The sequence below is a fragment of the Triticum dicoccoides genome, chromosome 1A (assembly GCF_002162155.2).
Source record: "Triticum dicoccoides isolate Atlit2015 ecotype Zavitan chromosome 1A, WEW_v2.0, whole genome shotgun sequence".
NCBI classification, from domain to species: Eukaryota; Viridiplantae; Streptophyta; class Magnoliopsida; order Poales; family Poaceae; genus Triticum; species Triticum dicoccoides.
Genome location: NC_041380.1, coordinates 101,967,756 through 101,991,420, shown reverse-complemented (window position 1 = coordinate 101,991,420; position 23,665 = coordinate 101,967,756). Strand labels below are relative to the sequence as shown.

Below are 23,665 nucleotides of genomic sequence, written 5' to 3'. Positions count from 1 at the left end.
ATCCCATTCCAGATCGAGGAGGAGCGGGCGATGTGGGGAGCGAGTGGGGGAGTGGGGAAAGTGGGGATCGAGTGGTGGGGGAGTGAGTGCGCCGGGTTAGGGTTACGGGGGGAGGCCGGCCTAGGTAGGCCAAAGGCGCGCGGGTGGGCCGGCCCGTTCGGACGGCGGAGGCCAGCTGAGCCACTTGGCCCAGCGGGGGGGGAGGGGGTGGGGGCTTTCTCTTTGTTTTTTTGTTAGTTTAGTTTTTCTCTTTATTTATTTTATCTGTTTTCCATTAGTTCTTTTCATTTTAGTATTTTGTAAAATATACAACTAGCCCCTAAATTAGTATTAGTAATACGATTACGGTGACAACTAATTTGGCAACTAAATAAAATAGTTTTACATTTTTTTATCATTTAAAAGTATTTAATAATTGTTTTAGCCCCTGTTTTATTCATCAAGGAGCAATTAAAAACTTTATAAAAATGTGGTTTCAACATCACAAATATCCAGGGATCATTGTCCACACTTTGAACATTTTAGTTTCCATGTTTGACAAATTTGATTTTTTTACTTTAATTCAAATTTGGATTTGAGCTGTTTTGGACTAACGCGAGATTAGGAATAGTAACGGAGGTGATGTGGCTTCATTAGCAGAGGGTTACTGTAGCTTAAATATCCGGGCGTCACAGTGGATGAGTTTTCATGTCGTATAGTTTCCATCCTTATGAAGCGCAGTTTCCCATGTTATCTAACTTTGGTTCCAAAACAATTGGATTTTTCTTCAAAATTTCAGAAAATAAAGAAAGTTTGTTTTTCCCTCTTTTACGTTGCTTCAATCTAATAGAAAAACATATAGTTTGTTCCTTGTGAAGCATAGTATGTTTCCAATGTTATTCCATGTTGATTCCTATGTAAACCTCGCCTCATATGCATTAAAATTTCATCTCTGTAAACCAAATAATTTGCTTCAATTTGACGTCTAAATTTTTCTCATCTCCAAAAGTTGCCCTAAAATACATCACGTATATCTTTTTGTGGGTGCCATATTATAGGGCGGCTGTTAGAAAGTTTGTGGTACAAAGTGATGTAAAACAACCATTTTCTAGTGATCCTATGTGATGTCAAATTTTTAGGGTAGTCGCGCATGATGTAAATATACATCACTTGGGGCTGTATTTTTAGGGTGCCCCAACAACAAACCTCACCATTTTACATATACAATAGCTAGCAAATGTCCAAAAAAGTGAGAGACTATGACTGTTGCTTAAAAAGCAGCAAAATTTTGCTTCCGTGCAATGAAGAATTTGCTTCCACGATGCATGACATTTGCTACTGATTTTAGATCGATAACTGATCAACTTGCGGTTTAGTCGGATAATGTGACAGTGGTTGATCAACTTGCGGTTCAGTTTGATAATGTGACAATGTAAGTGTTCTTTAATTAAACCCATTAAGACAGAAAGAAAGGGTGAGCAGTGGGCTATGTCAAGTGGAAGCCGGTGGTTAGGCAAGGTGAGAAAATGTTTTTCAGATGGAGATGATGCTTCTTTTTGGTTGCATGTCCACGTAGGTGTAGGTTGATGCACCGACCCAACAGTGGGTGGGTTCAACTCGACCAACTGGGATAGGAGTTTTTTCTCTATCTTGCTCCATGGTGTTGAACCAATGCATCTAGAAAGCTATGATTCATGGGGGCAGCTTCCCGGACAGAAAAGTGACACCGTCACGTATCGGGATCATATGCCTGAAACAAGAAACGTCATCATATAATTTCGAGGATTACAAAAGAGAAGTAGGTGAGCTCCCTATCCCTGTTTGTCTTTCCACTTCCCTCGTTTAGGAACTTCAAAGAAAATAGAGATCAATGGATCGTGTCCCTAGTGTAAGTGCATCTAGTGCCCCTTAGTGATTTTGGTGTATTGAAGACTTATAGGTTAAGGGACTAATGCTTTTGTGAGTGTACACAGGTCTATAAGTCAATGAGGAGTTTGATCTTTACAGAGAAAGTCGACCCCTAAAAATGAAGTTCTTCGACTGAAGACTTTAAATCTCTGAAGACTTTCTGAAGACTTTGAAAGTGAAGAAATCGGTGTGACCTTGAAGACTTGGTATTCATTCGAGGAACATGAAGCGTGAAGACTTTTGTTTTCGTAGTTTCATTTTCTCTTTCTTGAGTCATAGGAAACACCGTACTGTTAAAGGGGGTCGAGGAAATACTAAGGAAAAATTTCCATGTGATGCTCAACTCAAAATCCTACACCTACCAATCCCTTCGAGTGAAGCCATTGAAAATCTCATACAGTCCAGTCATATTCTTCAGCGACAGAGACGAAGTTCTTCTGGTCTCTGAGGAATTTGTTCTGACTAAGGAGTTAGGAATTCGCCAGTGCGGATTTCCTACACAGTGAGGAACATGATAGCTCTGAGGATTTTGCTACTCAAAATTCTGACCGTTGTTTTGCTATGCGCCAGCTGTCCCAAAATATCTATCCATCTAACGGTCGTATCATTGAAGGGCATTTATGTCTTATCATGCCAGGCTGCTCCCTAGGCTATAAATAGCCGCCCCCTACAACCACTAGCTGGCTGGCTGCTCCGAGAGAAACTGACACTTGTCATTTGAGAGCAACCCATCCTCCAAAGACTTTGAGCGAAAATCATCAAGTGAGGAAAAAACCCAAAACCCAAACACCTACAAACCCCAAGTGATTGAGCATCACTGAAGAGATTGATCCTGCGTGGATCCGACGCTTGTTACCTTTGAAGACTGTGCTTCTTCCAGATGGTTAGGCGTCATAGTCTAGAGCATCCAAGAGGAATTGTGGATCGTCGAGTGACCAAGTTTGTGAAGGTTCGGAAGTCACCTGAAGACTTACCACGAGTGATTGGACGAGGTCTGTGTGACCTTAGTTCAAGGAGAATATGGTGAGGACTGGGTGTCCTGAGCTGCGTGTTCAGGACTGGGTGTCCGGGACTGTGTGTCCTCAAGTTTAAATACTCAGCCGCTCCAACCAGACGTACAACTGAGACAGCAGTTGGAACTTGTCTACCAAATCATTGTCTTCACCAAGCTTACTGGTTCTATTCCCTCAACTCGTTCATTTCCTCATAACTGTGTTGTGTGTTTGTTCATATATGTGTTTGAAGACTTTGACTGAAGACTTTCTCAATTTCCTCAGTTCAATTTCTTCAGTCTGTTTGTCTTCATCCTGTGTTATCCTATGCTTACGCTTCCTGTACTCTATGCCTGTCTTCATTTCATCATGATGACTATGCTTGTATTCTGTTATGTTTACTTTTGAGTACTTATTCCGCTGCTAGTAGTTCTTCGCTAAGGAATTTCCTCACCGGCAAATTCCTCAGTGAAGAATTTCATAAAAATCGCCTATTCACCCCCTCTAGTCGATATAACGCACTTTCACCTAGCATCTAATCAACCGAGATATACATTGATTTAGTTTAATCTGAAATCTAGACCATTAAAACTTACAATCAATGTATTATATATCTATAGCATATGAGAATGAATATGGTGATTTTGTTGCTTTTTCTAATGATCTTATATTAAATAGACAGATTTGCTAGGTGTGAGTGGCTAACAGACGATCTTATATTAAATAGACAGATTTGCTAGGTGTGAGTGGCTAACACGTATATTAAATAGACAGATTTGCTAGGTGTGAGTGGCTAATGGATGATCTTATATTAAATAGACATATTTGCTAGGTGTGAGTGGCTAACAGATGGTCTTCACATTTACTTTTTTGTCTACTCTTTCTCGAAGGCCACATGGTTGATTGTTCATTCTTCCCTGATATATAATAAGAATCGTTCAGGATCGGTTAAGATCTACACATGAAATATACTATCTACATCCTGATTGTTCATTTTGGATCATATTTTGATCATGATTTTAACTAATAAAATATAAGTTATGTGTAGCAAATATAATATCATTGAGAACTACATTAAAATACAAATCATGACATGCATTAACATTTTGTTAGTCAAATGTGTGGTCAAAATTTAAACCAAAAACAATAGGGATTGATAAACAGAGATGGAGATAGTACAAGTTTTGCTCAATTACTACATGATTCGCCACACAGCTCAAAATGTTCAGTGACGACCTTGCGTACGATCGGTCTAGTACTTTAGGATGGTTCACAAAGAGAACTTTCCATATATAAGGAGGTGTTAGATTGTTGTAAGAAGCTCCATCGTTACCTAGGATACTCAAAGTAACTACACACAATGGCAAGAGCACTTGCGGTGATGCTACTCATGGCCATCGCGCTGGTTGCCACTACACCGGCGGCAAGCACCATGGACATCGTAGATAAGGACCTGGCATCTGAGGAGTCCATGTGGGCGCTATATGAGCACTGGTGCAAGCACCATAGGGTGGCATGCAACCTCGGCGACAAGGCCCAATGCTTCAACATGTTCAAGGAGAACGCACCCATGGTCCACGAGTTCAACCAACGCAACATGCCCTAGAAGCTGAGCCTCAACCTCTTCGGCGGCATGGCCGATGAAGAAGTCGACCGCACATATGGTCGCTGCTCCAACATCATGTCCAACGATCGAAAGCGCTAGCGCCAGGGTCTGCTCACGCATGGCACCATCACCGCCCATGATGACCACCCAGCTATTGTGGACTAGCGAATGATGGGATATGACCAATGTTCATCGCTGGTGACGAATGCGAAGCACCAGGGGACCTATGGGGGCTGTTGGGCCTTCGCGATGATAGCGGCGGTGGAGGGCATCAACTCCATCAGGACTCGGAACCTAGAGTCATTGTTTGTGCAACAACTTCTAGACCATGACAAGGGGATGAGGGTTGTCATGGCGGCAACATGGAAGGGGCCTTCAAGTACATCCACCATGGCGGCATCAAAACAGAGGTTGATTACCCATATGTTGGCCATGAGCATGACTACTACTTGATTCGCAAGCCGAACGGAGCCCCATCATCACTATCAACAGCTACAACAAATGTCGCCGAATGAGGTTGTGTTGATGCAGGCAGTGGTGCCACAGCCCGTCGTCATGGCAGTCAACGCCAACTCGACGGCATTTCAGCGCTATGGCAGAGGCGTCTTCGCTGGGCCGCGTGGGACAAACCTGAACCATGAAATGATGGTGGTAGTATATGGAGTATGAGTCAAAGGGACCCATAAGTTACTGGATCGTCAAATACTCACTGGGCCAGATTGGGGTGAAAACGACTACATCCGCATGGCGCACAACGTTAGTGGTCACGCTGAGGAGAGTTTATGCGGCATCCTCATGTACACATCATATCAGGTGAAATTTAGGAGGAAAGGTGAGAACGATATCATGAAGAGAAATAAGGTATGTGTTTACAAAGCTCTTTTATAACATGCTCGCAAGTATATATGGACTGTTCAAATTTTACAATATAATGATATCAAGTAGATGATGTCAATGATAGTACTCCCTTCCTTTCGGTTTAAAGAGCTCGATTCAAAGATCTAGCCAATCAAGATAGATTGTGAGTCGTGTAATTTTCAAAAGTGCTCAATTAACATGCCCGTTTTTCTCCAAACATTGTGTTTATCAATGCATTAACTGCAATGCATGCACGCGTGGCCACTAAATGACCAAGATTGTTTACATGCATTGGTGAATTTTCTCTTAGTCCTTACATTCAACGATTTAATGCACCTCAAAATCTTAACATGTGACGAGGAGCAATAAAATGAGACTTATCAAACGAAAAAACAAACATTTTGAGATAGGCCCTCAAACTGGAAGGGAGGGAACATATAGCTATAAAAACAAGGAAAACATGTATGTCACTATTAAAACAAAGCAACCAATGCCCTCTTTATCTTGCAATTGGTATGATAATTTTTAGTATTTACACACACACATACAGTATATGCCAGTACAACAAACAATCCAAGACATAGAAACGACCAGTAATAAGACCATGGTAATTACTTGCTAAGATTTTCAACAAAGCCGTAATAAAATTACAATGGACACATAATTGTCGAGTACCAAACTGAACAAAGTTATGCGAGAGTGCCAAACAAAAACATCACCACACAAAGAGCAAGCCTTCAAGTTCTATAGCAAGATTCTCCATGGTTCAAAACTTTTAGACAACAAATAATGGTAGTAGAGGTGCTCTTCTACCATCTAGAATGTTCAGTTCTACTAGCTAGTAGCCCTAAGAAGAACAAGTAAGAATAAAAGGCAAGACTCATACATAATAGATACTCCAATGGCATAACAAACCAGCAATGATGTAGGACATCCATATCAAGCACTTCCTATAGCCCTACAAGAAACGGAGACCCCTGAGTTGCACAATCTTCTTCTCTCATATCATCGAATAGTGGAAGGGGAATAAGGCTCTCCTTGAGGTAATGCTTGGTGATCCAAAGGTTGATTTCTTGGGCATCCATGCTTTTCAGATATCCTAAGAACTTGCCATCGATGTCACAATGAAACACACGCCCACGACCACGAGTGAGTTGGATTAGTAGCTCACCATCATTGTGAACAGCCATCCTAGGGAACCTCGTCACCTTTGAACGTGGTATTGGACCAAATCCCCAAATAATAATATGTTGCTTGAAAGTCCAAGTTATCCATCTCAGCATCGTAGTCTTCTATTACCCAAACATGTATGGCCATTTGGTCACGGATGACACTACATAAAGCAAGAGTGCCATCCATCTTCAACAACTCATGGAAGCACAGCTGGAATGGACGAGCCATCAACCGGGATGTTTCGACTGTTGTGTTGAACACCATCATTGTGCAGCCACGAAGTCCTCAGTGGAGGCTAATATGGTGGTGAACTGGTGGACAATCGGACGAATCCGATAGGCCCACACATAACACAATTTCCATGGGTGTTGTCCGTGTGATGTTTCGTTCTATGATGCATCTTGGGTCACTGGATCCCACTGTTGGAGTAGAGAACCGAAGCACCTGGTATTCTTCAGATGGTTGGTGTAGATAGAAGCTAGCAATGTGATGCATAATTCATTGTAGGCTTGGACTCCATAGGGGGGCACACCCATGGGTGATCGAGTTGCAGACGAAGAAATTTTCTGGAGGAGAAGAAGAAGTTCGCACACTCACGGATCCATGAGAGACGGTGATTAGGCCATCATGGGCAGCCTGGAGTTTATTGTAGGCCCAGACCTCGGGGCATAGCTGTTGTTTGCCTGCACTGGTGTAAAGCGAAAACAAGAGGTGGGTGGTTTGTTGTTGGATGAGGTGGCTGAGCAACGGGAGCAAGGGCAGGCGGTGGTGGTGGTACACATGTACTTATCGGTGGATGTGGCACTGCACCACCACTTGCGGACACGACTGCAGCGCATGACGTCCCTGGCCGGCAAAAGGACGAGGATCTCTTTGACAATGATCAACTCGGGAAGCTTGTCGAGCATGGTCATGACTCCATGGCCTGGCATGGTGACTACTGGTTGCTGGTGCTCCATCATATCCGATTCCGAATAACTAGAAACAAGAGAGGAGATGTAAGAATGGTGCATGATAGGTTTGTCGCAGGGGCGAGAGGATTTCACCAAGGGTGGACAGAGGAGTCAGACAATGGTGACCTACCATGTCTGTACAGACAAGGCATCATCTATCTCCTTTATCCGCCCCAGCTAAAATCCTTTCGCCCCTGCCGCAAATCCATTATGCACCATTCTTACATCTCTCTTGTTTCTAGTTATTCAGAACTGGATCTGATGGAACAGTAACAACCAATGGAGGCGCAATGCCACCTTCACCGACAAGTTCATGCTAGACCACCGTCGCCACCAGCCCTGGCTCCCGCTCCTCAGCCACGTCATCTAGCCATAGACCACCTGCCTCGTGTTTTCGCTCGACACCGGTGCAAGCCATCAACAGCTATTTCCACATGGTCCAGGCCTACAATAAACTCCAGGCTATCCATGATGGCCTCATAATCGTCTCCCATGGATCCGTGAGTGTGCAAACTTCTTCGCACTCCTCCTGATAACTTCTCCGTCTTCAACCCAATTACTCATGAGTGTGCTCCCTTAGGGCCCAAGGCCTACATTGATTCGTGCATCACATCGTCGGCTTGTATCGGCACCAACCATCCGAAGAATACCTCTACTCTGACATACTATGACATAGCATAAACAACCTTTATGACATTTTACTACATTGTAGCAGTGGGATCCAGTGACACAAGTTGCTTCGTAGAAGGAAATATCACGAAAACAACACCCATGAAGATTGTGCTATGTGCAGGCCTACCGAATTCGTCTGGTTTTCCAGTGTCCACCGGTCCACCACCAGGGCACCCTGCATTGGGGTCTTCCCGGATGCACAATAATGGTGTTCAACATAGCAGCCGAAACATTTCGGTCAGTGGGTCATCTGTTCCAACTGAGCTTCCACGAGTTGTTGAAGATGGATGGCACTATTGCTTTGTGCAGCACTAGCGTGACCAAATGACCATAGATGTTTGGGTAATAGAAGACTACGGCACTGCAACAGAAACCTAGACTTTCAAGCATCAGATTAATTTGTCGAGATTTGATCCCATGCTATGTTCAAAGGTTATGTGGTTCCCTATGATGGTTGTGCTCAATGACGGTGAGTTGCTAATCCATCTCACTCGTGGTCGTGGTCGTGTGTTTCATTGTGAAATCGATGGCAAGTTCTTAGAATATCTGAAAAGCATGGGTGAGGGAGTCCTGGATTAGGGGGTGTTCGGATAGCCGAACTATACCTTCAGTCGGACTCCCGGACTATGAAGATACAAGATTGAAGACTCCATCCCGCGTCCCGAAGGGACTTTCCTTGGCGTGGAAGGCAAGCTTGGCGATACGGATATGAAGATCTCCTACCATTGTAACCGACTCTATGTAACCCTAACCCTATCCGGTGTCTATATAAACCGGAGGGTTTTAGTCCGTAGGACAACATACACATCAACAATCATACCATAGGCTAGCTTCTAGGGTTTAGCCTCTCTGATCTCGTGGTAGATCTACTCTTGTACTACCCATATCATCAATATTAATCAAGCAGGATGTAGGGTTTTACCTCCATCGAGAGGGCCCGAACATGGGTAAAACTTTGTGTCCCTTGCCTCCTGTTACCATCCGGCCTAGACGCACAGTTCGGGACCCCCTACCCGAGATCCGCCGGTTTTGACACCGACATTGGTGCTTTCACTGAGAGTTCCTCTGTGCCGTCGCCGTCAGGCCAGATGGCTCCTACGATCATCAATGGCGATGCAATCCAGGGTGAGGCCTTCCTCCCCGGACAGATCTTCGTCTTTGGCGGCTTCGCACTGCAGGCCAATTCACTTGGCCATCTAGAGCAGATCGAAAGCTACGCCCCTGGCCGTTAGGTCAGATTCGGAAATTTAAACTACACGGCTGACATCCGCGGGGACTTGATCTTCGGCGGATTCGAACCACCGCCAAGCGTGCCGCACTGTCACGACGAGCATGATCTAGCTTTGCCGCCAAACAGTGCCCTGGAGGCCGCACCCGCATCGGCTCTGACCCTTAGTCCGGAGCCAACCGCGCCGATCGAGGATGGGCGGTTGGACGCCACCTCGGGGGCTGTGATCCCAACAGCGGTTGAGCCGAACACCAGCCCCGTACTCTGTGAGACTCGTGACTCCACGGAGCCGGATTCTTCTCCGGACTCCGAACCCTCCGCGCCCCTGCCGATCGAATCCGATTGGGCGCCGATCATGGAGTTCACGGTCGCGGACGTCTTTTAGCACTCTCCTTTCGGCGATATCCTGAAGTCACCGAAGTCTCTCTCTCTTTATCAGGAGAGCCCTGGCCGGACTACGGTCAGCAAGGTTAGGGTATGGACGATGAAGAAATTCAAAACCCACCCACCACCCACTTTGTAGCCACTGTCGACGACTTAACCGACATATGCTCGACTTCGACTCCGAAGACATCGACAGTATGGACGCCGATGAAGGAGATGATAAAGAACCAGTGCCTACTAGGCCCTGAAAAGCCACCTCTCATATGACATATACATGGTGGACACCCAAAAAGAGGGAGAGGGCGATGGAACAGCGGAGGATGACCCCTCCAAGAAACAGCCCAAGCGTCGGCGTCAGCGGCGCCGCTCAAAATCCCGCCAACACAAAAATGATGATTCCAGCACCGGAGATAATAATACTCCGGAGAGTGCCGAAGAAAACCCCCTCCAGCAAGGTTTAGTGCAGGAGGATGGAGAAACCAGCCCTCATGAGAGAGCGGCAGACAGAGAGGTCAAGGACGATAATTATATGCCTCCCTCCGAAGACGAGGCAAGCCTCGACAACGACGAATTCGTCGTGCCAGAGGACCCCGTTGAGCAAAAGCATTTCCATCGCAGGCTTATGGCCACGGCAAGAAGCCTCACGAAAAAACAGCAACAGCTCCAGCTGATCAAGATTTGCTGGTTGACAGATGGACCGAAGTCCTTGCGGCCGAAGAGCATAAACTCGAATGCCCCTCCAAGAGTTACCCAAAGCGCAGGTTGCTACCCCAATTAGAGGAGGAAGCACTTGATGCGGCCGAACGGCCACCTCGTGGCCGCGACAGAGAGGCCTCCCGGCCCTCCACTCAAGCCGCACCCCGTACCAAGGCACGGGAATATGCGCCGGACTTACGAGACATGTTGGAGGACAAGGCAGGGCAAACACGATCGATCTACAGATCGCGTGGGCACCCCACGGCTCGAGATGGTAACCTTCACGCCGGCCACAAATTCGGCAGGGCTGAACACAGTAGACAAAACTCATTGGAGCTACGTCATGATATCGCCCAGTACAGAGGCGCCGCACACCCACTGTGCTTTACAGACGAAATAATGGATCATCAAATCCTCGAGGGTTTCAAACCCGTAAACATCAAATCATATGATGGCACAATAGACCCTGCGGTATGGATCGAGGATTATCTCCTTCATATCCACATGGCCCGCGGCGACGATTTTCACGCCATCAAATACCTCCCACTCAAGCTTAAAGGACCAGCTCGGCATTGGCTCAACAGCTTGCCAACAGGATCAATCAGTTGTTGGGAGGACCTGGAAGCCGCATTCCTCGACAATTTGCAGGGCACTTATGTGCGACCCCCAGACGCCGATGACCTAAGTCACGTAATTCAGCAGCCAGAGGAATCGGCCAGGCAATTCTGGATATGGTTCCTAACAAAGAAAAATCAAATAGTCGACTGTCCGAATGCTGAGGCCCTAGCAGCCTTCAAGCACAATATCTGTGACGAGTGGCTGGCTCGGCACCTTGGGCAGGAAAAGACGAAATCTATGGCAGCACTCACGACACTCATGACCCGCTTTTGCACGGTAGAAGATAGCTGGCTTGCTCATAGCAACAATATGACCAAGAACCCTGGTAGTTCGGACACCAGGGATATTAGTGGCAGGTCGCGTCGCAACAAGCAGAAGCGCCGCATTAATGGTGACAATGCTGAGGATACGGCAGTTAATGTCGGATTCAGAGGCTCTAAATCCGGTCAGCGGAAAAAGCCATTCAAAAGGAGTCCTAGGGGCCCGTCCAGCTTGGACCGAATACTTGACCGCTTGTGCCAAATACATGGCACCCCCGAAAAGCCGGCCAATCACACCAACAGGGATTGTTGGGTGTTCAAGCAGGCAGGCAAGTTAAGCGCCGACAATGAAGACAAGGGGCTGCATAGCGATGACGACGAGGAGCCCCGGCCGCCGAACAACAATGGACAAAAGGGTTTTCCCCCACAAGTGCGGACGGTGAACATGATATACGCCACCCACGTCCCAAAAAAGGAGCGAAAGCGCGCGTTAAGGGACGTATACGCGGTAGAGCCAGTCGCCCCAAAGTTCAACCCATGATCCTCCTGCTCGATCACCTTTGATCGAACAGACCATCCCACTAGCATCCGTCATGGCGGATTTGCCGCATTGGTTCTAGACCCAATTATTGACGGATTTCATCTCACTAGAGTCCTCATGGACGGCGGCAGCAGCCTGAACCTGCTTTACCAGGATACAGTGCGAAAAATGGGCATCGATCCCTCGAGGATTAAGCCCACCAAAATGACCTTTAAAGGCGTAATACTAGGTGTAGAGGCCAACTGTACAGGCTCAGTCACACTTGAAGTGGTCTTCGGATCCCCGGATAATTTCCGAAGCGAGGAATTGATCTTCGACATAGTCCCATTCCGCAGTGGCTATCATGCACTACTCGGACGAACCGCATTCACCAAATTCAATGCGGTACCGCACTACGCATACCTTAAGCTCAAGATGCCAGGCCCTCGTGGAGTAATTACGGTCAATCGAAACACCGAACGCTCCCTCCAAACGGAGGAGCACACGGCGGCCCTTGCAGCAGAAGTACAAAGCAGCCTCTCCAGGCAGATCTCCAATCCGGCCATTAAACGTCCGAACACCATCAAGCGCGCCCGGAGTAACCTACAACAAGACCGCCTGGCACGTTCCGAGCAGGCGTAGAAATACGGCCCCAACCCCAACCCTAGCAAAAAAGGTGACGCCAGTACTTCGCGTACATAATTACGCTCTGGAAATACCATGGGCATAGGGGGAGGGGCACCATCACGGCACGCCCAAAACACGGCTTAAACCGCACCAGGGGCTGCCAATTTTTTACTTTTCTCTTACTTCCAGGACTCTACTCTTCGGAAGGCCTGTTCGGCAGTTCAATTGCCGCACAAACAATGCAAGAACCAGGGAAGCAGACAAGCCATGCCGCATTACGCAAATCCCAGGTGGTCTCTATCACGAGCAGTATACCTGTTTCGCATACTATTCCGCAGCTTGCCCCTGGAGAAGACATGTTAAATAGTCCAACTTTTCGTTTATCGCATTACTTGTATCGTTCTGCTTTGATCGCAACTATTTTTCATAAACAATGCATAGCTTTTGTATATTTTTGCACTATCTTTTTATAAATAAATGTTCCTTAACGACATGTTGCACCCGTACAACTTGGTACGGCCAAAATACGCTAGGGGCTTTTAGCACCCCTCAATATGGTGTGAGAAGTTCGAACACTTTCACAAGTGCGGCACCCCGAACTTATAGCATTATATGCATCGGCTCCGAATCATGTCTTGGGTCAACAGTTGGGTTTGCCCAGCTCCTATGTTTTGGTGCCTTACGTTCCGCTATATCGGCTAAGGTAGCACTAGGAGAACCACTGCGATTGTGCCCCAGTTGAGCTGGGCCGAGCACCTCAGTGGAGAAAGCTAAAACTGACTGTCATGATGAAGCGAGAGCTGGTCGCTGTTCGAGAGGTTTTTTTCGAGTCCCTAAAGACTTATGCCGCTTAGGGCGACGATTCGGCTCTGTCCGGCCAAGGCGTGGATAGTGCCCCGAACTCGGTCTTCCGAATACTAGGGGCTTCGCCGAAATTTAAAATTATAGAATTCTATGGCTAAGTGAGAGTGTTCACGCATTATAGTCCGATTGCCTCGTTCGTTGGGCTGAGCGCCTCCCTCAAAGGACCCAAACATGGGAAAAAGAGCGCCCAGATTTATCCCCGAACACCCCAGCACTAGTGGCAAGGGGGCAGAAGCCGACGACTCGCCATCTCTCAGTATTGATAAACAGCCGCACAGAAGGTAATATTTAAATTCAAGCAGCATTGCTCAGCGCATATGAACAAGTTTTCAGCGCATAGGACAAAAATGAGCGAATTTTACTCAAAAATTACATCCCTAGTACATTCATCCGCCACAAGGCGGGCACCCTTCAGAACATCCTTATAGTAATTTTCGGGCTTGCGATGCTCTTTCCCCGCTGGTGGCCCGTCCTTCACAAGCTTCTCCGCATCCAGCCTGCCCCAGTGCACCTTAGCGCGGGCAAAGGCCCTACGGGTACCTTCAATACAGACGGGGCGCTTGATGACTTCGAGCCTTGGATAGGCCTCCACCAGCCGCCGCACCAGCTCGAGATAGCTCCCAGGCAGAGCCTCTCCAGGCCACAGCCGAACTAGGAGGCCCTTCATGGCCTGTTCGGCTGCCTTGTGGAGCTCGACCAGTTGTTTCAGCTGGTCACTTAGGGGCACGGGGTGTCCGGCCTCAGCATACTGAGACCAGAACACCTTCTCCGTCGAGCTGCCCTCCTCGGCTCGATAGAATGCGCGGCATCGGATACACTCCGGGGAAGATCTGCAAATGCCCCTGGAGAGCTCCGGATTCGGGTAAGTATCAAGTAACTCACGTTTATGTGTTTACTTTGCATAAAGAATGCCTTACCCTCCGCTATTTTCTTCACCTCATCCAACTCCTGGAGGGTCTTCTGGGATTCGGCCTTGGCAGACTTGGCATTTTCAATAGCCGTCGCGAGCTCGGACGCTCGCGTCTTCGAGTCAAGCTCCAAACTCTCATGTTTCTTCATGAGAACCTAGAGCTCTTGCCGCACCTTGCCAACCTCGTCCTCATACCTCTCCCGCTCGGTGCGCTCCGTGGCCGCACTCTTCTCGGCCTCGAGCAGCGCTTGCTTAAGGGTCGCCACCTCAGATGTGGCCCCTACAATAGCCATGTTAATCCTGTCATTTCTTGCAATTGCACCTTTTTTATATACATATTCAACCAAGGTATTTCTTACCTTCCTTCTCCTCGAGCTGCTTCTTGGCACGCCCGAGCTCTTGCTCGGACTTCTCGAGGCTCTGCTTCAGCGTGTCCACTTCCGCAGTGAGTACGGCGGATGCCAGCAGAGAAGCCTGCACACGCATATTGACTCCTTTTGTTAGACTCCTGCGAATTTGTTTGACCCTCTATTCGGCTTTTCTTCCCGAACGCCCAACAGAGCATCAGGGGCTACTGTCTATGCGGTAATATTATTTACACATTATTTACTTACCTCAAAGCCTGTCAAAAGGCTAATACAAGCTTCAGTCAGTCCGCTCTTGGCGGACTGAACCTTCTGGACCACCGCACTCATAATAGCGCGGTGCTCCTCGTCGATGGAGGCGCCTTGGAGCGCCTCCAACATATTGGTCGGCGCCTCCGGGTGGACGGGGGTCGCCGGCATGGTGGACTTGCTCCTCTTGGAAGGAGGTCCCCCGCCGGACTCCGGAACCCTTGAAGGTTCCGGAGCGGTGTCCGGCCTAGAGCCGGACTTGGAGCCCTGGGGGGTTTCATCCCCTTTAGTCCTGGAGTCCGGGAGGTCGCCTTGCGGCGCCTCCGGGACCACCTCCTCCCTGCTTGGAACCTGTTGGGACAACACCTCGGTGTCGTCCATAGGGCGGGGGGAGGAAGCCGTCGGAAGCGAGTTCACATTCGACGAGTCCAGTGAGCCGCTTGACGACGCGTCGAGCCGGTCTTTGGGTGGGCTGCATAAGCATGTTCGACATAAGGGAAAGCTGTGCAATAAACGAATACTATGAATTACTCCGGTATCCGGATACTTACGATTTTGCCAGGGGCTTGGCCCTGGGCTGCCACTCCTCTCCGCCGTCGTCGGCGTCGTTGGAGTAGTCCGGAGGAAGGGTTTTCCCCTTCTTGGACCCTCCGGCCTCCTCAGAGAGGGCGGCCTTCCTTTTCTTCTCTCCTCCCGCTGGAGGGGGAGAGGTCTCTTCTTCTTCCTCCTCGTCTTCACGAGAGGAAGGTGCTTCAGGACCGTCGGATGATGAATCCGACACCTCCTGGTGCCGGGCACTCTTTCGAGTCCCCGTGGCCCTTTTCGTGGCCTTCTTCTCCGGCACCACATAGGGCGCCGGAACCAGCAGCTTCGCCAAGCGAGCGTCCGCTGGGCCTCCGGGCAAAGGAGCCGGACAGTTGATCTGTCCGGACGTCACCTCCCAATCCTCTCAAAGATAAGGGAGCTTAGATCCCGCATAGAGTCAAACTATGAAAAACGGATACCCTGTAAAAGGATAAAAACAGCTTACCGCATGAGCGTGATGCTGAGTACTGAATCCGCGATCCTTGATAGCGGATGCGGGAGCCTCGGCGCCTTTGAAAAGCATCCTCCAGGCATCTTCGTATGTCGTGTCGAAGAGCCTGTTTAGAGTTCGATGTTGCGCCGGATCGAACTCCCACAGGTTGAAGGCCCGTCGTTGACACGGGAGGATCAGGCGGATGAGCATAACCTGGACTACGTTGACAAGCTTGAGCTTCTTGTCCATCAGGTTTTGGATGCATGTTTGGAGTCCGGTCAGCTCTCCTTTTTTACCCCAAGACAGGCCGGTCTCCTTCCAGGAGGTGAGCCGCATAGGGGGCCGGATCGAAACTCAGGGGGTGCGACCCATTCGGCGTCGCGCGGCTCAGTGACGTAAAACCACCATGATTGCCACCCCTTTAGGGTCTCCTCAAAGGAGCCCTCGAGCCACAGGACGTTGGCCATCTTGCCAACCATGGCACCGCCGCACTCTCCGCGCACCACCTTTGGCTTGACGTTGAAAGTCTTAAGCCATAGGCCGAAATGGGGGCGGATGCGGAGGAACGCCTCGCACACGACGATAAACGCCGAGATGTTGAGGATGAAGTTCGGGGCCAGATCGTGGAAATCCAGGCCGTAGTAGAACATGAGCCCCCGGACAAATGGATGCAGAGGGAAGCCCAGTCCGCGGAGGAAATGGGGGAGGAATACCACCCTCTCATGGGGCCTAGGAGTGGGGATGAGCTGCCCCTTTTCGGGAAGCCGGTGCGTGATGTCGCTAGCCAGATATCCGGCCTTCCTCAGCTTTTTGATGTGTCCCTCCGTGACGGAGGAGACCATCCACTTGCCTCCCGCTCCGGACATGAATGGAGAAGGTTGAGGTGGTAGTGCGGACTTGGGCGCTGGAGCTCGAGTGCGCAAGAATGGATAGGCAAAGGAGGAAGAAGGCGTGGCTGAAAAGGTGGATCCTTATCCCCTTATATGGGTGGACGCAACTACATGTCCCCACCAGCCTGGTAAAACTCGCTTATCTCCAAGCGTCGTAATCAAAGGCGCGATTGGGTTACCCATGCCCGTATTGATGAGAATCCCGGAATAAGGGGACATGATCTCTGCTTTGACAAGACGTGCCAAGGAAACCGCCTCGCATGACGCGCTGAGGTGGGATAATGAAACGACTCGGATAAAAGCTTGGCCGTGGTGTGTCACACTACGGAATACGTCAGCAAATTAGATTTGTGTAAATATTATTCTCTCTATGGCAATATGTGGAAAACTTATTTTGCAGAGCCGGACACTATCTTCGTGTTTAAAATCTTCTATAAAGTACTTGGAGGAGGAACCCGCCTTGCAATGCCGAAGAGAATCTGCACGCCGGACTCGTCGTCATTGAAGCCTGGTTCAGGGGCTACTGAGGGAGTCCTGGATTAGGGGGTGTTCGGATAGCCGAACTATACCTTCAGCCGGACTCCCGGACTATGAAGATGCAAGATTGAAGACTTCGTCCCACGTCCGGAAGGGACTTTCCTTGGCGTGGAAGGCAAGCTTGGCGATACGGATATGAAGATCTCCTACCATTGTAACCGACTCTATGTAACCCTAACCCTATCCGTTGTCTATATAAACCGGAGGGTTTTAGTCTGTAGGACAACATACACATCAACAATCATACCATAGGCTAGCTTCTAGGGTTTAGCCTCTCTGACCTCGTGGTAGATCTACTCTTGTACTACCCATATCATCAATATTAATTAAGCAGGACGTAGGGTTTTACCTCCATCGAGAGGGCCCGAAGCTGGGTAAAACTTCGTGTCCCTTGCCTCCTGTTACCATCCGGCCTAGACGCACAGTTCGGGACCCCCTACCCGAGATCCGCCAGTTTTGACACCGACAATGGGTGACCAAGAATCAGCATGTGGATTACCAAGTATTACTTCCAGTAAAGTTGTATTCCCCTTCCACTATTCGATGAGATGAGAGAACAAGATGGTGCAACTCAGGGTCCTCCATTTTTATAGGGCTATAGGAAGTGCTTGATATGGATGTTCTGCATTATTGCTGGTTTGCTACTCCATTGGAGTATCTATAATGTATGAGTCTTGTCTTTTATTCTTACTTGTTCTTCTTAGGGTTGCTAGTTAAAGAACTGAACATTCTGGATGGTAGAAGAGCACCTCTGCTATCATCATTTGTTGACTATTATTTTGCCTTTGCCATCATGTTAATGTTCTGAACCATGGAGAACCTTGCTACATAACTTGATGGTTGGTTCCTCCTACTCTTTGTGTGGTGATGTTTTTGTCAGGCACACTGTAACGCCCCAGACACACCCGCCGGTGGTCGTTACTCCTGGCGGGATCTAGACTGGCCCCACAGATCAATACTAGTCTTTCCTGCGCACTTTGTCCTCACTCGTGCGCACCCAGGAGCAACTTCCTGGTCGGTCACCCATCCTGACACTACTTCAAGCTGAGCACGCTTAACTTTGGAGTTCTGTCCGAATGGGCTCCCGGAAAAGAAGGAATTCCTTATTGATATGGGTAGTCTATCATCCCTAATAAACCAGGCTATCACATACACCCCCACTCAGAGGAACCGACGTCCTCGTCGGGCCACAGGAACGTTCCCTCTTGGCACAAACGTTTGTGCTTCCAGTCCGGTACATGTGCCATGTCGGGTGCCACGACGGGTCACAAACGTCATGAATAACATGACCACGCACCTGTCGGCAACCATCCGTGTAACCGCAAGGGTCGGCTCTGATACCAACTTGTAACGCCCCAGACACAGCCGCCGGTGGTCGTTACTCCTGGTGGGATCTAGACTGGCCTCACAGATCAATACTAGTCTTTTCTGCGCACTTTGTCCTCACTCGTGCGCACCCGGGAGCAACTTCCTGGTCAGTCACCCATCCTGACACTACTTCAAGCTGAGCATGCTTAACTTTGGAGTTCTGTCCGAATGGAGCTGAGCATGCTTAACTTTGGAGTTCTGTCCGAATGGGCTCCCGGAAAAGAAGGAATTCCTTATTGATATGAGCAGTCTATCATCCCTAATAAGGCAGACTATCACACACACTCGCATAACTTTGTTCAGTTTGGTACTCGACAATTATGTGTCTATTGCAATTTTATTACGGCTTTGTTGAAAATCTTAGCAAGTACGTAACTACCACGGTCTTGGTTTTTTTAGGTGTAGGGGGAGGGGTAGAAGACTAAATTAAATTATGTTAAAAAAACACTGACTATTTTAGACCCCAAAATATATGACGTGAGTACACCAACTAAGATTTCATGTGCGCATTTTAAGTACATATAAATATATTCATTAAATACTTAATACTTAACTTTAGGTGAGAGGGAAATAAGGGCGAGCTATGGGCTATGCCAAGTGGCAGCCGGTGGTTGGGCAAGGCGAGAAAAGGTTTTATTTTTAAGATGGAGGTGATGTTCCTTTTTCCGCTGCATGTGCAAGTAGATTTAGGCCCATTTGCTTGACTTGACAACATGCATTTGTTTGGCTCATGTAATCTTCAACAATTCTTTGTTTGATTAGTTGCAGGTAGACAAGAAAGAAACGCACAAGACCGCCTCAAGAGGTATGCCATCGCATTAGCTCCCCAACCACAGTTCTAATAAAGCTAGCTATCAAGGCCTTTCCAACAACAAAAAAACACTGGATGAATTGTACAGAAGAAGAAAATCAATAGAAATATCTCAACCCGACTCACAATATTAGAGTGTAGCGGATTCCGTTAAAGAAAAATCAAAACAACAAGCAAAATCAAAGCAAATCAGCAAACCAACGCAAGCAACCACAAAAGAAAACATGTAGTACTAAATATCCACATTTACCATGTATTCAAAAGGGTTTATGTGATGAACAATTCAGAGCTCAGTACACCACAAGTCCATCTATAGAGAATTCCAAGATGCGCACCAGACGGTGGCCTCCTCCTAGTCGAGGCACACAGTATCTAAGGAATTGCATAATCTGAGGAGTAATTCACCGCAGGGGCTGCTGATTATAGTGGTTCTTGTCTTTCTTCTTCGCTGCCTCAAGCTTTGCTCTCCTAGCGGCCGCCTCAGATGCTGCAATCTTTGCTGCTGCGTCCATCTCTTTGCTCGACTTCTTTTTCTTCATTGATGCTACCTTCTTTATGCGCTCCTTGACATCCACTGAAGCAACATCTTCATCAGGTTCCACACTAGCAGCACCGTCGACCACATTGTTCTGATCCAGTGTTTCTTCTGCCTCCTTTGAGGACTTGTCTTTCTTAGCTTTCTTCTTCTTGGAGGTCTTACTCTCCAGAGGAGCGGATGCATCTTCCTTTTTCCCTCCATCAGCAGCCTGACACGTACCATTCTTGTCTGCAAAATATGCTCAACACATGAACACAATGCTTAAACTTTCAAAAATAACCATCTTCGGGCCTTCCAAAATTAGTCACAAAATGTTAACAGCACAGCAATTACCAATATAAAAACATATATCTAGGTATGCTCAGTTTTCACAAAATGTTTCTTCTGGGATAATTTAATGGCAAGAAGATATTCTAACTTACCATTTGTTTCATCTTGAGTAGCATTACTTGATTCATGTGAGATTCCCAACTCAGCCAATACAGCATCAAGCTCTTCCAACTCCTTTTTCTTTAGCTCCTTCTTGGAGAGCTGTCTTTCTGTATCTTTAGGAGGTACTAGTGGAGCTACAGCTTTCTGAACTGCCGGCTCAGAGAGGACAGCATCTCCTGCTTCATGTTCATCCTCAGCAGCAGCATCAACCTCATCATCAAGGCTATCATCTTCACTCTCAATTTCCTGCAGTGCATTTGGCATATGGAGAGTTAACCCTTATACTACAAAATGTAAAGGGCACATACTATACTGTGCTTTAAGTAGTAGATGTTTTGTGTGATCCCATTCAATTTGACCTGAAATCTAAAGTTTTCTCGAATGTAGGAGCAGCACCCCCAATTTCATTCATCATAAAACCTAGAATCTAAAGCTAACACCGCAAGATATGGAGAAAGTTAAATAAAACAGATCACTTGAAGTACATTTTCTGTTTTCAAGTAGTAGGAATTGCTCACAGATAACACACGTGACCTCGAATTCAGGTTTTCCAGAGGTACAACCCAGTAAAGTCACTTCTTCTGATACTCGGAATATTCTAGAAGTCAACATAACATCTTATACAACAAAAATCCAGTTGTGTAGAACTCAACAGAATTAAAACATAATTAAAGATGCAGGATGCAGTTCACAGCACAAGTCAACATCGAGTACAAGTGGTCCCATGTCACAATTGAGTCAGGCAGAGCAGGGAATTTGCCAAGCCCCAGGCTGGGTACTGGACCGTTGTGGGCTACGATGAAACATATCCTTGATTATACCCAAGATAAAAAGAAAAAAATGCACTGGGCATAAATTCCTAGATTTGCCTCTGCCCAGTGCATATCTCGCGGAAGCACACTAAGCTTAAGGTCAGGCATTCTGCTGACACCTAACACCTAGGCACAAGCTTCAGCACTTTCTTTTTATCATTGGTTGGACCCAAAACCAGAAGGAAATGCTAAAGGAAATAAAAATAACGCCCTGGCTGATGGCATTGTTTCACACCCGTGAGTGATAGTCTCTTACAGGAAAAAAAATTCCACCCTGTTTCCTTTGATTCAACGGAAGGCAGAACACCAGCTAGATTTCTGGAGTAAATAAAATGAGAATAAATAAGACCAAATCTGGAAAGAAAATAAATGTATCAGTTTGAGCTAGAACCCTAGAATAACTATGGCCAGACATTTCTTATCAATCAAAATATCACACCTGCCCAAAAACGCTTCCATGGCACATACCCAAACAGGCAAGTGGTAGTAATGCCACCATCCAAATATATATATGTAGATTCCAACTGATTACACAAAGGGCTCTGACATCAGTATTGTTTTGATATGGGCCGTTAGTAGGTCACTGAAGCAGTGATCTAAAACATCTTATAAAAGTTTAGAGAGGGACTAGTTTTTTCCCACTTAATTATTTGCATTATAGTTTGTCTGCTTCCATACCAAGAGTATGCTGAAGGCATACACCGAATGTAGGCAGGTGATTCCGTGCTAATTATGCCAGGTAAATCCTCACACATCCAAATCTATCTTTAACTCAACCTGATTGCCCAAAGACTATTAGTCTAACATAAATATTCTTCAAGATGTGCCACTAGTAAGTTGTAATCAGTTATCTTATTGTAATCAGGACATATTTTTTCACTTAATAATTTGCATTATTGTTCTTCCCAATTACATACAGGCACAAATTAGCTTGCGTCACAAAGCTATAACCAGATTAATTTCTACAGACTGGGTCAGCAAGAACTATACTATCGGTGCCACCAATATCAAGTACGCCATAAATAAACTAATTTTAGTTACATATCGCCATATCCTCACATCAAATACCCGTGCAACAACATTACCTAAATTGACTACTTCGTGAATAGCAAATTTGAGCCTTCATAAATAGAGCATGCCAACGATCTCAAAACATTCCGGTAATGGGAAAAATGGACAAATCACATTTTCATGCAACAATAAATTGTCCATAGCAGTCAACCGTCCATGTGCTACCCGTGAATGCAGTGCGTGACACCGTAGAGCTAATCGATGCCCTGAAGACGACAGACAAAAATTGGCTCATGCTGGGAATTTCTATCCTGAAGTCCCCAATACCACTTGTTCCCACGGCATTACATCATGCCATGTATCACAAATAAACCGGCACACGAGGAGAGCCTTGCAATGGTGAGGTGTCGCTGAATCGTTGTAGTCCAGAGACAGCACATATGCAAACAACTAAACATGCATGTAAAGAATATAAAGAAGGGGACGCAAGCGAGCAGTGGGAGAAGCGAGGTGGACCTGTTCAATGTCGTCCTCATGGCCGGCATCAGCGTCGCCCCCCTGGGACTCCCGGACGGGGCACAGCGGCGCGGTGGTGGCGAAGTAGTCATCATCGTCATCGTCCTCAACGTCGGCCCAGGACTTGGCCGTGAGCGGCGCGGGCGCCCAGAACACCTCTGGCTTTTCCACCAACGGCGCCTGCTTCTTCTCGGCCGCCGCCGGCTTCTTCTTCTTCTTCTTCTTGAGCGTCTCGAGCGCCGCGAACACGTTGCCGCTGCCGATCCTCAGCTCCTCGGCGCCAGACCCTTTCCTGTTGCCTCCCCCGGCCATCTCTCCGTCACCCGCAACAACAACCACAACCGAAGAGGAAAAGGCTACCTGGGGCTCTCGGGACTCCCCGATCTGCGGCAAGGCGCGGGCGGGGCACGCACTCGCGCTTGCTTGCTTCGGATCGGGGAGAATCGGGCGCGAGGAACCAAGGAGACACGCCGACGGGCAGAGCTTCCGCGGGGTTGCTTGTTGGAGGCCGGATAGGAATTTGCGCTATTTGGTTTCGTCCTCTGTTGGGTTAGCAGTGGAGAAGACGAAGACGGCGGCGGCGGCGGCGGCGTGCGTGCTACTCTACGCCTCTCGCTGCGTTTCGCTTTCGCCACGGCAGATGGTAGTACAACTCGGATCGTACTTATCTGGAGTTGAACGGGAACCTTGGTCTTGCAGCCGACACGTGCCCTTCCTTCGGGCACGGTCTCTATCCAGCATCGAAAGGCTAGGGTAGGGTGGAGATCTGAGCCTCTGAGGGGTGATCAGACTGCCGAGAGATACTCCTTCCATTTCACATTCCACAATATAGTGCTTTCTCTATCCACGTATTTCAATTTTGACCATAAA

General features: G+C 47.7%; 1 protein-coding gene and 1 pseudogene across 1 annotated transcript; one reads left to right on the top strand and one right to left on the bottom strand.

Moving 5' to 3' along the window:
• Positions 1-4,239: 4,239 nt before the first annotated feature.
• On the top strand, positions 4,240-5,373 carry LOC119351888 (annotated as a pseudogene).
• A 14,321-nt stretch (positions 5,374-19,694) lies between these two features.
• LOC119365303 (nucleolin-like) lies at positions 19,695-23,442 on the bottom strand. The gene is made up of 3 exons (XM_037630926.1): positions 22,796-23,442; positions 20,447-20,702; positions 19,695-20,252 (listed from the first exon to the last, which is right to left on the bottom strand). The coding sequence occupies exons 1-3, from the start codon at positions 23,105-23,107 to the stop codon at positions 19,888-19,890; spliced, it is 933 nt and encodes a 310-aa protein (XP_037486823.1). The 5' UTR covers positions 23,108-23,442; the 3' UTR covers positions 19,695-19,887.
• Positions 23,443-23,665: the final 223 nt, after the last annotated feature.